We start from the raw sequence: 19,556 nt of genomic DNA, 5'->3' as shown, positions 1-19,556 counted from the left end.
ATCCAAGTGTTCTGTTGATGCATCTCAATCCAGTAGGTCTTTAGTGGGATATCTTTTACCAGACATGAATCTATTGGTTGTCGGTCGTTTTGAATTATTTTCATTTCACATGAACTGTCTGAATATCCACTTGTGTATAGCGGGTGTTGGAGAGTACACCAGTAAGTTTCAAATGGCCTTTCCTTGCAACGCGAAAATTCGTCTTTGTTAATTGGATAGTAGTGGTTTCGTTGTAAATTAACCAGCAAATAGTCTGATGATGGAACGATGCAAGTGAAATTTCCATTGTTAAAAGTTGGGACTGCGAGCACCTTATATAACTTAAATTCTTCGTTGTATAGCAAAGGTAGTGTAATTTCCATTATAATATTGCTACCAGTCACCCTTCCTCTCAAACTTAAGGTTTTATATAGTTGTAGGATTGATTCGTGATGCCTCTCTCCAGGAATCATCAATGTCCGGGGGATATTTTCATGAATTTTTGTTAGTTCGTTTTTAAATTGTTGCACTGTAAGGATAAGTGGATGAATCCTTCCAGTATGTGTTGAGAGCAACATCTCGAGTAATATGTTTTGAGTCGACTTATAATTTATCATTATAAGGATGGCATTTAGAGCTGCTGAGGAAAACAATTTCAGGTTTTCGTACCTTTTTGTTTCGTTTGAAAGTTTAGAAACAATTGTACTTAATAGCTGGATTTCTTTCTGGTTTTCTAATTGCTCCTTCTTAAAAATGTTAACAGTTGATTCAATAATCGTCGTTTGATTTTTCATTAGGTCTATTATCTGTTTTTCATTTTCGTTTATCGTTGCAATTGTCTCCTCATACTTGTCAGCGAATCTTTGATCAAGTATTCCAAAAAGTTCGTTGGTCACCGTTCCAATAATATCAAATGGTGACCGTTTTTGCCTTCTTGCCGAGTCCTCATTAGCATGAAGAAGGATTTCGTTGTTGAGTTTGATTTGTTGAAGTTGATGTTTGAATTGAATCAACGGTTTGTCACATAATGTTGATTTGACTTCAACCAGGTCTGTTGATCCACAAAATAATTCCATTGAGTTAATTAATTTTGTGAACGTTTCGTACTCGTTCCAATAATTACTCATGTTGAAAAACACAATCATTTTCCAAGAACTAGAAATTAAATTGGCTTGTCCCACATCTTCGAAATAAATTCCTGGCTGACTTTCAAATGGTGTGATTTCGACCTCATGTTGACGGGTTGTGGCGAAGGAAGTTGCCAAGCTCAGCACTCCGAATAGTATGAATAGCCAAAAGAATGGCTGAGCTATATTCGTTGATAAGTTGACTTGTCGGACTTGTGTTTCTAGTTGTTCATTTTCTATGGGCAATCGACACAGTTTAGTGATGGGCCGTTTAAAGAGTTTATTTTTACTAAACACTGTAGCTGTTCGAACACATTTGTCGGTGCCGGGGTGAACTTCTGCTATTTTTCCCATCATCCAGGTTGTTGGTGGTAGCCGGTCTTCTTTGATGAGCACAATGTCATCAACTTTGATGTTTTCTTCTTTTTGTTTCCATTTGGGAAGTTGTTGCAGCTGCGAAAGGTATTCGGATGACCAGATCTTCCAAAAATCTTGAGTCATTTTTTGTATCAACTGCCATCGAGATCGAAATGTTTTCTTTTCGTCTATAATTGGTTCGGGTACTGCATTAAGAGCAGCTCCTATCAAAAAGTGTCCAGGAGTCAGAATTGTGCTGTCATCAACATCGTTTTCGATTGCCGTAAGTGGTCGAGAGTTTAAACAACCTTCTATTTGTGTCAGCAGGGTTGACAGTTCTTCAAACGTAAGCATTGTTTCACCGATAACTCTTTTTAGATGATATTTTGTCGACTTGACACTTGATTCCCACAGTCCTCCAAAGTGCGGTGATGCGGGTGGTATAAAATGCCATTCGATTTCGTCTTTCACAAGTTTTGATGATGCATCTTCTTCATGACGCTTGATGATTGTTTGCATTTGTTTTTGGATTTCCTTGTTGGCCCCAACAAATGTTGTACCATTGTCACTATAGAAATGCGAGCAAAGACCTCTTCTTGAAGTAAATCGTTTCAATGCAGCCATGAATGCTGCTGTGGTAAGGTCACTCACAAGTTCAATATGAATAGCTTTGGTAGCGAAGCAAACAAATATGGCGATGTAACCCTTGGTCGATCGGTTTCCTCGCCCCTTGGAGATTAATATTTGAATTGGTCCAGCATAATCAACACCTGTGTGTGTAAACGGTCTTGATGGTGTTACTCTAGCTGCTGGAAGTAGTCCCATTTGTTGAGTTTTTGGCTGTGCTTTAAAACGGAAGCATTTCATACACTTATGTATGACTTGTCGAATACATCTTTTAGCTTGAATGACCCAATAGCGCTGCCTTAGTTTTGCAAGTGTAAGTCTGATACCACCGTGCAACGTTCGTTCATGGACATCTTCAATTAGCAGTTTTGTAAACCACTCTTCGTGAGGCAGGATGATTGGATGTTTTTCTGTGTTATTAAGCTCCGAATTTTGTATTCGGCCGCCAACAACAAGGATATTGTCTTCGTTTAAAAGTGGGTTTAAGGAGAGTACTTTACTCCTTTTGCTGATGTTCTTTCCACTTCGTAGGCATTTTAGTTCTTCGGAATATACCTTTTCTTGAATGTATCGTATAATTCCTTTTGTCGCGATGTTCAACTCCTGAACTGTTAAAACACCAGTTTTAATTGGGTTGTTTAGTTTCTTGCTTCTGCAGTTGTTCTTATATCGCCTACAATAAGCAGCTACTCTTATTAACTTATAGTAGTTAGAGAATCTTTTGGTAATGTCACTAGTTTCCTCTGCTGCAATCGTTAGGACTTTTCTTGTTTCAGGAATATCAATCACTGCATTCGTTTGTTGTTCTTGTGAGGGCCAATGATCTGAATCGAATTGCAGCCAAACAGGTCCAAACCACCATATCTGATTGTTGGACATTTGTTCTGGGAAACAGCCTCTTGAACCAAAATCAGCTGGATTGTCGGATGATCGTACATGCCTCCAGCAAGTTGTGTTTGTTGCCTCTTGTATTTCTGAAACTCGGTTTGCAACAAATGTCTTCCAAGTAGATGGGCATTTTTGGATCCAAGCCAATGTGATCGTGGAATCTGTCCAGGCAAATATTTTTTCCACTTGTGAGCCAAAGGTTTTCAAAGTTTCTGCCAGTAGTTTTGACAGCAGATGAGCACCACATAGCTCTAGTTTTGGAAGAGGAAGTTTCTTTTTAATTGGTGCTACTTTTGTTTTTGCAGTTAAGAGTGTTGTAGCAAAATAACCAGTTGGTAGAGCCACCCTTGCGTATACCACTGCTGCATATGCTGCTTCGGATGCATCACAGAATCCATGAAGCTCAAAATGTTGGTTCTTTGTAATTTCTATCCACCTTGGGATTCTGATGTCTTCAACTGTTATTAAATTCCTTTTCAACTTGTTCCATTGTTTTTGAAGTTCTATTGGAAGTGGGTCATCCCAGTTGATTTCAGATTTCCAAATGCGCTGCATAAGGATTTTTGCGCTAACAGTCACAGGGGCCAACCAGCCAAGGGGGTCAAACAGTTTGGCTATTTCGGATAAGGTTTTTCGTTTTGTGAGCATGGTATCCACGCTTGTGTCCAAGCTGACCTTGAACTGGAAAGTGTCATTTAAAGGATTCCAGTGGGTTCCCAAAGTTTTTATTGTCTCTTCCTTCATGACGTCTACTTTCTGTTGATTTTGTAGTTCCAGGGGTATATGTTGAAGCAGTTTTTTGTTGTTAGCAGCCCATTTTCGGAGATGAAAGCCTGCACCACTTAACATTTCATTAAGTTGCTCTTGAGCTTTTCTGCACTCTGCCATCGTATTCCCTCCCGACATAACATCATCGACATAAAAGTCATGTTTGACTATTTCTGCAGCGATAGGGTACTTCTGTTGTTCGTCTTCAGCTAGTTGTTGAAGAGTCTTAATGGCCAAGTATGGAGCAGATGCCGTTCCATAAGTGACAGTAGTGAGCTTGTACTCTTTAATGGGTCGATCATTAGAACTCCTCCACAAAATTCTTTGATAGTCTTGGTGGTCTTCGTGTAGTTCGATTTGGCGGTACATCTTTTCTATGTCAGAAGTAAACACGTACTTATGTTTCCTCCATCTCATCAGAATTGTTGTAATGTCGTCTTGTAGTTTTGGGCCAACTAACATTAGTTGGTTTAGGCTCACTCCTGTGGTCGATTTTGCCGACCCATCAAATACAACTCTTAGTTTTGTTGTTGTACTTGTAGGTTTAATGACGGCATGATGAGGCATGTAAAAAATATTCTCTCGGTTCGGATTGTTATAGTCAACTTCTATCATGTGCCCCAGCTCTAGAAACTCATTTATTACTTGTGTATATTCAAGTTTAAGATTCTGGTTCTTGTTCAATTGAGTTTCTAATTGACGGAATCTCGCTATTGCTCGATTTTTGGATTCGCCTAGTTGCATAATTTGCATTGTTTCTTGGTTGAATGGGATTTTGACAACGTATCTCCCATTTGATTTTCGATAATGTGTTTCCTTGTAAAATTGTTCACATTGTTTGTCTTCATTTTTCTGAATTTTTGGTTGGGAAACTTCTTCTAGCTCCCAAAATTTTTCAAGTACATCGACTGAAATTTGTGTTACTAGTCCAGTGATACTATATTTATTAGTTTCTTCATTTAAAGTTCGCCCAGATATTAACCAACCTAGCTGTGATTTCTGTGCTATCAGTGAATTTGAATCATCTCGTTTTATTCCGTCAAGAATTATGTCACCATATGCATCAGCACCAATTATCATGTCAATCGGTCCAGGAACATTAAAGGTAGGATCAGCGAGTTTTAACTGATCTAAATTTCCAATTTTAAGGCAACTTGTAGTCTTGGAAGGAAGTTGTCTTGTAAGTTTGGGAAGTACAAGAGCTTCTAATCCGAGACTAAATTCTGAGGTAAAGTGAGGCCTTATTTTGACATTGACCTTGTTTTTTGCGGTTCCTGCATTTGTTGCACCCAAGCCACTTACTTCAACAGAAACATTTTGTCTTTTTAGTTTAAGTGTTTGTGCTATGGATTCAGTTATCAATGACGCCTGTGATCCAGGGTCAATCAGTGCACGTATTGTTATACTGCGGCCAAGTCCGTCTTCATTGTTTATTTGTAATATGGCTGTTGCAATTATTACATTTTGGTCCTGCTCACTGTGGTTAACTTGTTTGGTTGTTTTTATCACGTCTTTTTGAGCTGAGTCTGTTTGTTTGTTTTGGGGGAATCGCTCAGCCCAATCCATATGTAGAAATGAATGATGCTTTTTGTTGCAATGATGGCAATTTCTTTTGCTAAAGCATTGTAATTGCTTGTCATGTCGTAAGCAGTTCAAGCAGAGCTTAGCTTGTTTGGAAAGCTGCCATCTTTCTTTTGGTGTCGCATTTAAGAATTTTTGACATGTGTATATAACATGTTCGCCTTTGCAAATAGGGCATTGGAGGTTTTTCGTATCGATGTGAAAGTTGCGAAGTGTATGTTTCGGTTCATCAAAAGATTTGTTTTGCTTCTTTGTGGGAGCAAGGACATCAAGGGCTTGGTAACGCCTTTCTAGAAAATCCAAAAGTGTATTCAAAATTGGCATTTTGTTTGGTTCTGCTAGCCCTTGTTCAAACAGGTTTCTGCTTTCGGTATCAAGCATTTTAGTCGTCATGTGTACTATAATTGGGTCCCATGATGTGGTATCGAAACCCATGTTTTTGAGTGCTGCCAGTCCTTCTTTGATGGCATCAAAAATGTTTTTGATCGACGTTGCTGATGGAATGTTACTGGGCTGTCCAGCCTTAAACATCTTTTCTAGATGAATAGATACAATCTTTCTTTCGTTATTGTAACGGTTTTTTAAGATTTCCCACGCACTATTGTAGTTTTCACTTGAATATGTAAGATGTTTGATTAAATGGAGCGGCTCTCCCTCTAAATGTGTCTTCAGATATTCCATTTTTTCTGATGTGTTGAGGCTACTTCTATTGTGTATGATTGTGGAGAAAAGATCATAAAACGGTTGCCATTCTAAGAAATTTCCTTTGAAGGTTGGAATCTTCAGCCTCGGAAGCATTGATTCGGGTTTCGCTTCTTTTGGCTTGTTACTATTGTTGCCATTGACTAAATTGGATGCCATTTGGTGAAGGAACCTATTAATGTCCTGTTTTACACCCTTATACTCGTTGTTTGCCACATACGGTACCTTCAGATATTCCTCCGATGCATTTGCAATAAAGTCTTCATGCAGATCGGTGATGTTTCGAAGTTGTTCAAGTAACATTCTTTGTTGGTACTCATATATTTCTTTGGAGTAGTTATCGAAAGTTTGCTCAAATTCTTCCAAGTTTTCAACTATGGCGGTGACTTTAAGCCTTAGTTTTTTCAACTTTTGCATCTGAAGAACATCTGCACTGCCTTTAGGTTTTCCTTCACTTTCATTCCTTTTTTCCAGTTCTGGGATGATTGCATCTAATTTTTTTTCTTAGTTCTTCGTACACCGATTTCACTCGGTTATATGTATCCCTTTGCATGTAAGGAGTGTCCTTTTTTACTGTAGACACTATTTTTTGATGGTTTGAGTCAAACTCAGACCATAGAGCACTTAGACGTTGGAGTCTTTCTTCTTTGTATCTGAGGGTTTTCCTTGACGCACTGTCCTTACCAACATTTCTGTTCAATGTTTCGATATCTTCAGCCAAGGTTTTTTGCTTGGCTACAATAATGAAAACTTCAGTTTCGTCTAACATGATTATAGCACTTTTTTTTTTTTTTTTTTGTGTATCGTTTTTATTTATTTAATTTATTCGTTGCGTAGTTTTATAATCGTATAATAGCTTCACTTGTATTTGTTCTTAATTTGTAGGTAATTTTTCTCGATTTAGATAACTTTTTTTTTTTTTTTAGATTTGTTATTTAAAATATATACCAATTTCAAAAGCCTTGGTAACGCTTCACTGTTTCTTCTTCTCGAAGGACCAATGTAAAATTCGACAATTCGTTAGTTGAACTCCTTACCACTGGTGGGGGGAAGTAAAAATCACGAACTGGTAGTTTGCCGTTTTAATAGCAAGTGAACTTTATTATTGTGAATTTCCTACTTTTATACAAAATAAATGCTTACTGAACTATTTTAAATAAATTAATACTGACAAAAAAATGAATGAATGAAATAAGATCATGTTGTTTTTAAAAGTGCATGGCGTTGCGTCGCGACGACGACGACAACGCGTTTGCACACTGCTGTTTGCGGGTGGTGTCATCTTCGTTGTTGTTGTTGTTATCACAACAAAGAGATTGTTAAAAACTAGAAAATAAATTTGAGCTCTGACGAGAAAAAGAATTTGCCGATACTCACGAGACAATATTTCTGAATTTGAAACATGAGGGATATTTTCCGCAAAATCAAGTGCATTTTTAACGCTAGGTTTAAGCTGAAGTTTGGAGAAAAACGTGAACTAAAATTTAGCTAACTGTTTTTGCATACAAAGATTTTAATGCATAATATTTGTAGTTTTTCAATTTTCCGTTATGGGCAAAATAAGGTCGCTTGTGAGTTAGGTGTCATTTCTATTTAAATATACTTTATAAATATTTATTCAATGCTTTTAACAATTGCAAAACCACAAATTAAAACAAACCTCATTATACCCTACATTCTATGGAATTCTCAATCAGTTAAAATAAACTACTCCTTAACAGATGTCGCCTCTAAAAACTCAACAAGTAAAAAAGAACTGTCACATAAAATGTCACATAAATGTCAGAATAATCAGCTGCGGCATAAAAAAATATTTTTAATTTCTACCAGAAAAAAGTGAGTCGAGTTCAAGTCTGTTAGTGGTTGGTAGCACCTCCGTGCTTCGAAATATTGTTCATTAAAACTTTAAGCTTTATGCAATAGATCTAAAAAAATTCAAATGAAAATGACAACTTCTTGTGTGAATACATATTCTGTGATTTCATTAGAAAACTATAATTGAAAATCCATTAAAATCCAAATGAAACAGTGCTCTAGAACTCGAACAAGAAAAAATCGATAATTGTGTTTAATAAAAAGTTGTACTAGTATCTAGGTATATAAGAAATGGGTGCGGAGCACTCTTCACAAACTCGCAATGACGGCGATGGTCGCGAAGTCTTCGAACACGAACGATCATCATCGGCGAATTCTTCCACAAAACGTAGAGCGGCTGCCCAACGCCAAGGCTCGGCCAGTAGTAAAGGCAGTCAGCAGCAGCAGCAAAGCGGCTCGCCAACTTTCTCAGATATTGGGCGTCCTGTGTCGCCGCCACTGAGTGTCTGCTATGACTCAGACTTACCCTATGTCTCCTACACAGACAGACCAATAGGTGATTCACCTAAAATTCGCAATAAAAACACCTCCTCCGCCAACACCAGCCTGAGGAGTGTTCACGCAAACAGTCGATACAAACAAACTGGGACCAAACCAAAGCGCCCCGCTTCAACATCCAATCACAACATTGTCATTGTCAAACCAGGCACCACACGGGACCTTGATCTCGACCTAGATCCAGATTTGGCCCGACTCCGAAACATTCCAATGTTTCTGCCGGTAATGCGAGAAACTCTCTCTCTGCCTTCATCTCGAGAACCAGAGATTCTCGAACGTCTGCAGTCGGTGCATTTGCAGAACATTTGCCATCGCATGCAGGCCCATCTCAATTACTGTGCCACACACGTTGCCACCGAACAAAGTCAAATTGTCGAGAAGACAAAAATGATCAACAACACTGTTACGACGCTATTTGCATCGTTTGTAGACATGCAAAAGACCTACGCTGCCTATGCAGAACAATTTTCAAAAATTCGCAGCATATCACAGCAGTTAAGTCGCTGCAATTCTTTGTTAAACGAAAACATTGAGAGTTTGGAGGCTATCAATAATTTCCTGGACGTAGACGATAGACTTGAACCATTTGTATGGAAAACCGAAGAGGTCAACCACAGGAAGGGTGGCAGTGGCAGCTTGACGTAGTCGAATTTATAAATATATATATATATGTATACATATGTACCCTCGAATATTACCTATCTAAGTGCATTTGTTTTGATGTTTTTGTTCTAAAATTTAGTTTTAATTTGTGTTAATTTGTAAGTGATAATGAAAATATTTAAGCTATTTTAAGGTTATTCCAAGTTTAATAATTAGTTATTTATTTAGAAGAAAAAAAATGAAGAAAACAAAACTCATTAATATTAAATTGCTGCAAAAGTGCTTCATCACTTAAATTTTTGAACTTGTTTTATTTAAAAATCAATAAAAACAAAAAACAACTGGACTTAAACTAATTAGGTAGGTTCTGTATCTTATCAACTTTTAATTGACTAACAATATTGCTTATCATGCTTTGACCTAAAGGTATTTAAACTAATGTCAAAATGGAATTTGATTTGACTCGGTGACGATAAGGAAGAGGTTTTTTAGAATTACTCTGTTCTCTTTTGAGTTTTCGTGAAATGAGCGGTACAACAAAAATACATACACAAATATTTGTTTACATTGAATTAAATTAAAATTCTATTTATTAAGCTTAGGTTTAGTGTAATTCTAATTTTATATTTCTTCCCCAATAGACGCATCCCAATTTTCGTATAATACCGCAGTTAAATGGCTTCTTTCTAATCCCAGTTCAATCTCTTTTTTCACTGCATCCAATTGGAGGTTATAAATTTCCAGTCTTAGTTTTCTTTTTTTCAATGACTCCAAATCTTCTTCTTCCGTTTCCTCTTGAGTGTCATTATCATGATTGTCGCTCAATATATGCATATTTCTTTTGTTGTTTATTTTCTTATGTAGCAACTTTGGTGTCCTAAGGTGGTAAATAAAAAGAGATACTCAAAGATATTTGAATTGAAGAAATGCATTTTAAAAAAATACCTGGAGTCATGCTGAGACATACTTTGATTGTCTTCATGTTGACTCACTGAAGGCAAGTTATCATCCGATGTCAATGAAGATGTTTCTTCTTTGATTTCGAATATGTTTGGCTCATTTGGTTCTCCTGTGATAATATCAAGCCCGTTGTCGATGTCCTTCAAGAAACTTGAAGAGCGAGAGTTATTTTCAGGAGGAAGTGGGTTTTTGGGAGTTTCATTTTTGACCTTGTAAATTAAAAAGGAAATATTTCAGTATAATTATTCAAATTGGGAATGCCCCAAAAACTCGAACTTCCTAAGCGGAAAGTTTAAAGGACTTTATTTGAGTGGCAAAAGATAAAATAGGCTATAACACAAATCAGTGGCTATTGACTAAAACTTACCAAATTCGAATCTGGACTCTTGATGTCAATTTTCAATACTGGATTCAAGAAGGCCATAGCTACAAAAAATCGATGTGGACTCCTCTGCTTACCATCTCGTCCACTTGTATTTCGACGGTTTTTCAAATAAATCTACAAAATTAGTTATAGAAATAATTTAAATAAATAAAATAAGACTGGACTCCGAATTACTCTGTAATTGCTCCGAAGAGAATTCCATTTTACAACAACTTCTTGCTTTGGCAATGACAATGATTTAGCAATTCTTTCCCATGACTTTTGATGTGTTTTACGATCTTTGTACGAATGATACAATGGATTCCATAAGTTTTCAAATTTTTCAACATTTTCTATTAGAATCATTGTAGCTTCGGATGTCCATTGAAAATTACATTTACGAACACGATTGTCTTTTCTTTGTTTTTTTGATTCTTGTGACGAATGACGTGTGCGTAATTCAATGTCATTGGGATTATGTGATTTATCCATAATTGCAATGTAATTAATTTAAAATTAAACAACAATAAAATTAATAACAAACAAAATACGAATAGACACAACAAAGAGGCAAGTTGCGATGCAGCTTCATATATCCACTTCGGTGATGGTGGGATTTCCTTTTGCCACTAAATTGACGCAAACTCACAGTTGTTTGTTTTCATAGCGGAAGCAGGTACCTGAATAAAGTGGCACAAAGCTTTGGTAGGAGGTGATGGAGGTGATAATGAGGTACTGTCACTGTATTGACGCTGATGCAAAGAAATGCAGTACGTGTATTTTGTGTCAATGTGATGAAAAATAAATAAAACAGGGTTACCATTATCCGGTTTTGGAATTTATTTGATCTAATATTATATTCGTATACTCTATTTATAGGCCTGATGAGGATAAAAATGAATATTGCCTTAAAAACAAGAGTAGTGGCTGAGTCGCATGAACTTTTTCTAAATTATAGTCATTTTCATTTTGATAAAAAAAACATTATTTTTCATTCTAATGTATGAAAATATTAAAAATTTACTTTGATATTATAAAAACAACGGATTTTTATTTCGTTGTAAGTAGGGGGGTATGCCATTCACCATAACGTTTTCATGAACATTTTCATAGCTAATTCGCACATTTGCTGGTGTATCAAATTATTACCGACACCATAACAAAAATTAAATTTTTAGGACCAGTATATTCATGTCATACGAACTTAAATAATTACTTACTTACTTAAGGTGGCGCTACAGTCCTGTGTGAACTAGGGCCTCACCCAACAAACTGCTCCATCTAGCTCGGTTCCTAGCTAGATGTCTTAAGTTTCGCGCTCCAAGTTGGGTGAGGTCACTTTCCACCTGATCCGCGGTCGTCCTCTACTGCGCTGTCCTGTGGGTATGGGTTCGAAGACTTTCCGGGCCGGAGCATTGGTTTCCATGCGCTTTAGGTGACCCAGCCATCTTAGTCGTTGGACCCTTCTGTTCTGTCTACGTCGCTGTACAGCCCGTACAGCTCGTCGTTCCATCGTCTCCTCCACTCCCCTTTGATGCATACGGGACCGTAGATCACACGAAGAACTTTTTTCTCGAACCGACCCAAGTTTCTTTCATCCGCTTTTGTCATAGTCCATCCTCCTGCAACGTATAGCAGGACGGGGATGATAAAGTTCTTGTATATCAACACTTTGGTGACTCGAGAGAGGACTTTACCACTCAATTGCTTTTTTAGTTCAAAGAAACAGCGGTTAGCAAGAGTTATTTTGCGTTTGATCTCAGCGCTGGTGTTGTTTTTTGCGGAGCCTAGGTAGACGAAGTCCTTGACTACCTCAAAGTTACGTCTGTCGATGGTGACGTTTTGACCAAGACGTCGGTGTTGTATGTCCTTTCTTGACGACAGCATGTACTTTGTTTTGCCCTCATTAACCGTTAAACCCATTTTTGCCGCCTCTGCCTCAATACTCACAAATGCCCCATTGACATCACGCTGAGTTCTTCCGATTATGTCAATGTCATCAGCATATGCTAATAATTGGACAGACTTTTGAAAGAAAGTGCCTCTAGTGTTGACGTGTGAGCTCTGTACTATTCTTTGAAGCACTATGTTAAAAAAATCACATGACAATTGTCTAAAACCTTTTTTGACATCGAAAGGTTCTGTTAAGTTGTTTCCAAACTTTACGGAGCAGCGTGAATTCTCCATGGTCATCCTGCACAAACGGACGAGTTTGGCAGGAATGCCAACAAACATGGCTCTTTACAGCTCGTCCCTGTAGATGCCATCATATGCGGCCTTGAAATCGAGGAAAAGATGGTGGGTGTCCATTTGATGTTCTTGGGTTTTTTCCAGGATCTGCCGTAATGTGAATATTTGATCAACTGTGAACTTTCCTGGTCTAAAACCACACTGGTAAGGACATATCAGGTTTTTTGACGATGGGCTTTAGACGTTTACATATTACGGCAGAGAAGATTTTATAGGCAATGTAAAGTAGACTGATTCCTCTATAGTTGGTGCAGTTTAGAGGGTCTCCTTTTTTCAGGATCGGGCAAACAATACTGAGATTCCATTCATCGTCTATGCTTTCTTCCGACCATATCTTACAGATAAGTTGGTGCATGCTCCTAACCAAATTATCTCCAGCGGGTTTAAAGAGCTCGGCATTCAAAGCATCCGCTCCAGCGGTTTTATTAGACTTTAGCTTAGATATGATATGGCTTTCGTCGTCTATGTTGAATGGATCATCCTGCGTGACAGCGGAATTCAGTTCGTCGTCGCCGTTATACAGTCTGCAGAAGTGGTCCTTCCATATCCTCAGCATTGACTGCGGTTCCACTATGATGTTTCCACTTTCGTCTTTGCAGTCTTCGGTTCTAGGTTTATGTACCTGTCAATTTCGTTTCACTTGTTCATAAAACTTTTGAACTTCATTCCTGCTTTTAAACCTCTCAACATCTTCGACAGCACGCTTCTCATGCCCTCTCTTTTTCCTTCTGAGAAGTCGGCGTTCCTCTCGAACCTTCTGCTCATAGAGCTCATGAGCAACTCTCGTCCTTTTATGCAGCGCCGCTTTGCGTGTCTGTTGTTTGGCTGCATTTGCCTGCCGACATTCCTCATCAAACCAGGGGTTCCTTGTTGGTGGCTGTTTGAAACCCAGCGCATCTGAGGCGGCTTCTCTGATTGCATCTTGGCAATGTTGCCACTGGTTTTCGATACATTGTGTTGGCGGCAGAGAACTTCGAGAGAGGTTACTTGTAACTCGGTCGTAAAAGGATTTGGCGATCTCTGGCGATTGTAGCTGTTCGACGTTGTACTTTCTCCCAGCACCTCCCTGTTATGCATCGGGTCTGGAAATCCGAAGTGCTACCTTTTCTACAAAGAGGCAGTGGTCCACGTCGATGTTAGCTCCTCGGAAAGTTCGTACATCCATGATGCTGGAATTATGTCTGGCGTTGAATGCAATATGGTCTAAGAGCTCGAAGAACATATCATTGGTGTTGTCGTCTATCTCTTCTGTGGGGCCGTGCGCGCATATCAGGCTAATGTTGCCGAACTTAGCCTTGATGCATATGGTCATGAGGCGCTGATTGATGCACCTATAGCTCAAGACTTCTTGCCTAAGCCTGGCTCCAATGACGAAGCCACATCCAAATAAGCGCTGTTGGTTTTCGTGGTAGCAGTCACCATAGAAAATATCGCAGTTTTTCATCCTCTTTTTGCCCGGCCAAACCCACCGTATTTCCTGGATGGCGGTGATGTCTGCTTTATAGTCTAGGGCCTCCGCTAATTCTTCGGCCGCTCGTGTTCTGTTAAGGGACATAACATTCCACGTGCATATCCGAAGTTCCTTAATTCGTTTCCGTTGGTTGTCAACTGTAAATCCGTCCGTATCCGAGGCTTGTTGGTACTTCGCAACTATGAAAGATTTTACGTGGAAGTCACCCCGACAGCACAACCCCCAACCTGGATGGCCAGATCCTAAGTATAACTATAAGGATAGGGAGCCGGATAAAACCGCTCCTTATAGGCCTTGGCTTCGAATAAGTCGAAGAAGTCCTATAAGGTGTTCACTAAGTAGTTCAACCTTACTGGAACTGTAGACGCCACCGTTGATTCCATCTCGGGAATTCCTCCGCTGCCATCTGGATAAAGAGAGGTGCCTTAGTGGAAACACCTCTCCCCCCTCTCTCGTTTGCTGCCCCCAACAACTTTCCACTGGGGCTGGAACCCAATCTCCAGTTGAGGTAGTCGTGTATTTCAATGACAAGAAAATTTCCCCAAACATAAATCTCATATATGTATAACCTTTGGGAGCTCATGAATAGGGAAATAGGAAGAGAAAACATTAAAGTATGAGACAGAAGTGAAAGTTTAAAAGAAATTGCTTCAAATGTATTCTTCAAAATAAAAGTATTTATGTTTACAAAATCATTTTATTTCTAGAGGCAGTACAAATTTGATCACCCATATTGTAAGAGTATGTCTCCGATAACTTCAATTTGGAACATGTGGTGGCACAGACCTAATCTTTTCGTTAAAGATAAAGATCGTGGAAACCAATTATGATCGAATGAACTTTTATTTCATAGTTACGGAACGTAAATTCAAATTTTTCATAATATTTGTATTAAATTTCAAAAGATCCAATGCGTTGTGCAAGAGTGTATCATTAATTTTCCGTAATCGCGTGGTTTTAACTTGTCAAATGTCATAATAGGACAGCTTCCAAATAGTGTCCAAATAGTTGGATATTCATAGACTCCTTGCTTTCTTACAACTAGAGTAGCAAAATAAGCTCTAGGTTTTAATAACTGATTTTGGTGTGTTTTGATAAATTTTTCGGTTGTCAAAAAACCTCGGTCAAGTTCAATCAACATTATGTGTTTCAAGATTGATATTTGAATTAGGCGAGTGTATGGTGCACAGTATCTAATCCACCAGCCAATTGAATTAAAAACGAAAAAATTGAAACAAGGAAATCTAAAATAAATTACTGAAGAGCGTTCATACCAATCAGAATCAGAGCCTAGTGACTTACAACTCCTAACCAGTATGCGGCAGTTTTTATGCATAATCCGAGCGGCTATAATTTGAGAAAGCATTTGTTATAAAAAGAATTACTCTTGGAGGATTTATCAACTTCTTCGCATATTCGTAAAAAACTTTAGGTGGTACAGGCGGGCTGACGGTTATGTCATGGCTTTAGGGGCTAGTATAGCAGTCATTAACATCGATCTGGACAAATTTTTGAATCGATGTTTGACGGTGTTTCCCTTCGATTAGATATAAAAATAATGTACTGATCGATCAGAAATTTTTATCTAAAAAGGTATTTTTCTATTTTCCGGATGGAAACTCATTTTTCTAAACACTTGATACTTTTATGTTCAAAAGTGAAACGAATCATTCCGCCGATTTTTATTCCAATTTCACACAGTTCCAATGACAGATATCTGTCAGTAAAAATGTTTCAGTGGATTTCAATCAGGATTTTTTTTCAATGACTGACATTTTTAATAATAGCTATAAACCATCTGTCAAAAATTCCAATGTTTGTTTTCAATGAAGAAAACCAATGATAGCAATAACTGTCATCTAAAAGTATTTAATAACCAGGAGCTTGATACCTCCTTTTTGCTGTTGATTTTATCAGTAATTTTATACATATGCCATCGAAACATTCCAAAATTGGAACGACATAAGTAAAACGAAAAAAAGAAGTTGATTGGCACTTTGCAGTCAGCTGTTTAGTAAAATTTAAATTCCATCATTATAATGTATTAACGAAATGAATTTAGCTTCAGATGGGTTATTTCTTAGAAAAAAGAATTCTTGGGGGGACTTTCCATTACCGCAGCACGAATATCCTTCTGATTTTTTTACAGTTAGGTAGGGGTCTCAATAGAACATGTTTTAAATATTAAGGCGAGGAAACAACTTTAAGTCATAGAAAAAAATATTTCCTTTTTCCGACTTAACCCTACTTTCTTTGGATTGCATTTTTTGAGCCTAAAACAAGTTTTTTTTAATTGATAGCACGGCGTACTAACAGCTAGGTATGTAACCCCCTGCTTGGGCTTACTATAGGATTTGGGTTGGGTGCGAGTTTGGGTATATGCAAAGTAGTTTTTGCATTTGAGCACTACAATCAAAAAAATCCAACAAAAAAAAAACAAGTATGGCAACACTGAACAAAAAACAGGGGGGAAATGTCAAAATCAACCATTTAGTGTGTTTTGTATGTAAAAAAGTGAACTTTGAAAATTAATCAAAAATAGAAATAAATGTTTCCTCGCTCTAAAATTGCTATAGTTTAATTTATTTACACATTTCTATCAAATAAAAAAAAAAAACGAGAGTCGAAATTCGTGCTGCGGTAATGGAAAGTTGAGCCAAATTCTTGACATTGGATATCATGCCATTACATTTATATTTAGGTGGAAATAAATCTTTTACACGTTTCAAAATTGTTCTGATAGCTAGTAAATTAAAAAGCAATAATAATAAGCAACAAACTTCTTGTCGCTGAAATGTGTTCCTACCATTATTACGAAAGCTTATCACCTGAACTACAACTACACCCAACTTCATAACTTAAAACAATGACATTTCTCAGCTGACATCAAAAATCTTTCTTCGCTTTTGCTTCCAATTTGTGTGCAATTCCTCAAATTCTCCTCAAACCTGAGTTCCAATGTTTGTGTATTATTTTAATTTTGTTTTCTTTAAAAATTTAAATAATACAAACAATAAAAAAGCAATACCGATAAAAATACTATCATCCAGTTTCAGTTATTAACAACGAAATCAGAAAAAGCATTTAAGAGGAAACAGGCAAAAATTATCTCTCGTGTACCAATTTCTATGCCATAAAATGCAAAACTAATTGTGGTTCCAGTTTAGTTTATGCACAAATACAAAAATAGAACAATCAATTTTTTAATTAAATTGCGTGATCGTAATTAGCAGCAGTAACGGCAACAGCAACGGCAAAGGCAACCAACGAACGGCAGCAGCCCACACACCGAGGAACCGACTATAATAAATTATATGACCTATTTATGTGACGACGCAGTTGAGGTAAATTTAAACTCAAATAGTCATTCGATATCCTCCGTTTGAGCTTGGCTATAAAACACCAGAACATCCGAACACCATCAACCCTTACTACATACAGTCATGGACACAAAAATCGATAACGCTTTGATACAAAAGAAAATTTTACATCCTGGCAAACAATACGTTCAACTTCGGCCTGGCACAAGGGTAAGTGCAGATGCTTATGATGCTATGCGATAGAATTTGTGTGTTTTCATCTTTTGGTTGCTTTGAAGAGACATTTTGTTATGCGGGCAGTTATCTATTTGACTTTCATTCAAGGTGAAATTCCATTTCCAAACACGGAGGATTGACGGAACTCTGCTCGATGATAGCCGCAAAATGGCAAAGCCAATGGAGCTGGTGCTGGGGAAGAAGTTCAAACTGGAAGTGTGGGAGGTTATTGTCCAGAAAATGGCACTCAATGAAGTTGCCAAATTTACTGTTGATAAATCGGTAAAGTGTGAAATTCATCTGGGTCCACTTTAATACTTATAGATTTCGTTTTTTTTCCACAGTTAGTTTCGCAATATCCTTTCATCTCAAAGACTCTTCGCGATGTTGGGAAGAAACAAGAGGAGCGCCGGCACTGCTGTGGGATGACACTACAAAACGAAGGTATCGGTTATAAGGATCTCGACGAGCTGTTCTCGAATCCCTCGGACCTGGAATTCATCATTGAGTTGTTCTCAATCGAAATGCCCGAGGATTATGAAAAGGAACGTTGGCAGATGTCCGACGACGAGAAGATGCAAGCTACCCATGACCTTCGCGAAAAAGGCAATCAGTTTTACAAAGAAAAGAACTATACGAAAGCAGAAGAATGCTACTCCCAGGCTATTGGCATCCTCGAGCAACTTATGCTAAAGTAGGTTTCCTTTAAACTCAGTCTAGATCAAATTTTGTATTTTTTCTTAAACCTATTTTAGAGAAAAACCTCACGACACAGAATGGTATGAACTAGCCGCCCTCAAAGTGCCTCTACTCCTCAACTACGCGCAATGCCGTCTCCTGGCTGAGGACTTCTATGCCGTGATACACCACTGCACCGAAGTAATAACCCTCGATTCACAAAACGTCAAGGCATTCTTCCGGCGTGGCAAAGCACATATCGGTGCGTGGAATGTGGACGATGCCAAAAAAGATTTCAACAAGTGCATCGAACTGGATCCGTCGTTGCGAGGGGCAGCGGCAAAGGAACTCAAAGCACTCGAAGAAGCACAAAGGAAGATGGACATAGAACAAAAAGCAATTATGCAGAAAATGTTTTAGAGTTCAAAACAACTGAGTATTTATAACCAAGCGTATTGAGAAACTGTGATGATTTGTTATAAAATGGAGTGTTCCTCTCTTCCCAACACGCACACCAATCCCAAATATTGTGATGTTATTTATCAGCATGCCTTCTCTTTGTTGTGTGTGTGTTAATTTTATTTAATCATTTAAACTAAATAAATCCTCGTATTATTGCTTTTGTTTAGAACAAAACGAGAAAAACTTAATAACAAATAGAATTAATCTTCTTTTATTCTCTCCCTTGAGTAACAACAACACCAAAAAATATATATAAATGTAAACATCCTGATCTTTGGAAAAACTCTGTTCAAAGTAGTTAAATTTTTTGTTTTTTAAAAACCAAATTGAAATAATAAAATTAGTTTCTTTTATATAACTCTCAATCGAACAGTGTTTTATTTAATGCATTGTTTTTAGTTCTACTTGTTTCAAGCCTGTGGGGACAGTAGTGGTAGTCTGTGATTGCTTTTTTCCTTCCTTAAATTTCTATTATTTCTGAATGGGTTCAAGGATTTTTCAAGAGGTTATTTAACACTTGATCGTTCTGCGTCCCAACAGTAGTCGAATCTTGGTTAAAAATATATATTGATCTAATTCACATCGTTCTGGGGCTCATGATACAGGAGAAGTATTTTGCATTTATTAGAAGCAACGCGCTCAATCCGATTATGTATCAAAAGAAAAAATGGCAGGTTCAGACGACATTAGGGATTTGAAAGCAAGGCAAGCTTCTAGAATCTGATTGGACAGCTTCTAAGAAACTTCCAACTAAGGCAACTTTATTCGAAAGTTAACTGACTAATTCAAACAAAGTTAATTCAATGGTTTTTTGCCATTTCACTCGTGTT

At 37.7% G+C, this 19,556-nt stretch overlaps 3 protein-coding genes across 3 annotated transcripts; 2 read left to right on the top strand and 1 right to left on the bottom strand.

Moving 5' to 3' along the window:
• The first annotated feature begins 7,870 nt into the window (after window positions 1-7,870).
• Window positions 7,871-9,301, top strand: LOC129947699 (BLOC-1-related complex subunit 5). The gene has a single exon (XM_056058359.1). The coding sequence runs from the start codon at window positions 8,136-8,138 to the stop codon at window positions 9,045-9,047; it is 912 nt and encodes a 303-aa protein (XP_055914334.1). The 5' UTR covers window positions 7,871-8,135; the 3' UTR covers window positions 9,048-9,301.
• A 32-nt stretch (window positions 9,302-9,333) lies between these two features.
• LOC129947700 (uncharacterized) lies at window positions 9,334-10,969 on the bottom strand. The gene is made up of 4 exons (XM_056058360.1): window positions 10,525-10,969; window positions 10,333-10,464; window positions 9,951-10,174; window positions 9,334-9,882 (listed from the first exon to the last, which is right to left on the bottom strand). Exons 1-4 carry the CDS (start codon window positions 10,819-10,821, stop codon window positions 9,627-9,629), a joined length of 909 nt encoding a protein of 302 aa, XP_055914335.1. The 5' UTR covers window positions 10,822-10,969; the 3' UTR covers window positions 9,334-9,626.
• Window positions 10,970-16,949: 5,980 nt separating this feature from the next.
• Window positions 16,950-19,091, top strand: LOC129947188 (AH receptor-interacting protein). The gene is made up of 4 exons (XM_056057641.1): window positions 16,950-17,580; window positions 17,695-17,868; window positions 17,931-18,280; window positions 18,342-19,091. The coding sequence occupies exons 1-4, from the start codon at window positions 17,494-17,496 to the stop codon at window positions 18,682-18,684; spliced, it is 954 nt and encodes a 317-aa protein (XP_055913616.1). The 5' UTR covers window positions 16,950-17,493; the 3' UTR covers window positions 18,685-19,091.
• Window positions 19,092-19,556: the final 465 nt, after the last annotated feature.

Source organism: Eupeodes corollae, chromosome 2 (assembly GCF_945859685.1).
Source record: "Eupeodes corollae chromosome 2, idEupCoro1.1, whole genome shotgun sequence".
NCBI lineage: Eukaryota > Metazoa > Arthropoda > Insecta > Diptera > Syrphidae > Eupeodes > Eupeodes corollae.
This window is presented reverse-complemented; position numbering and strand designations above follow the sequence as displayed.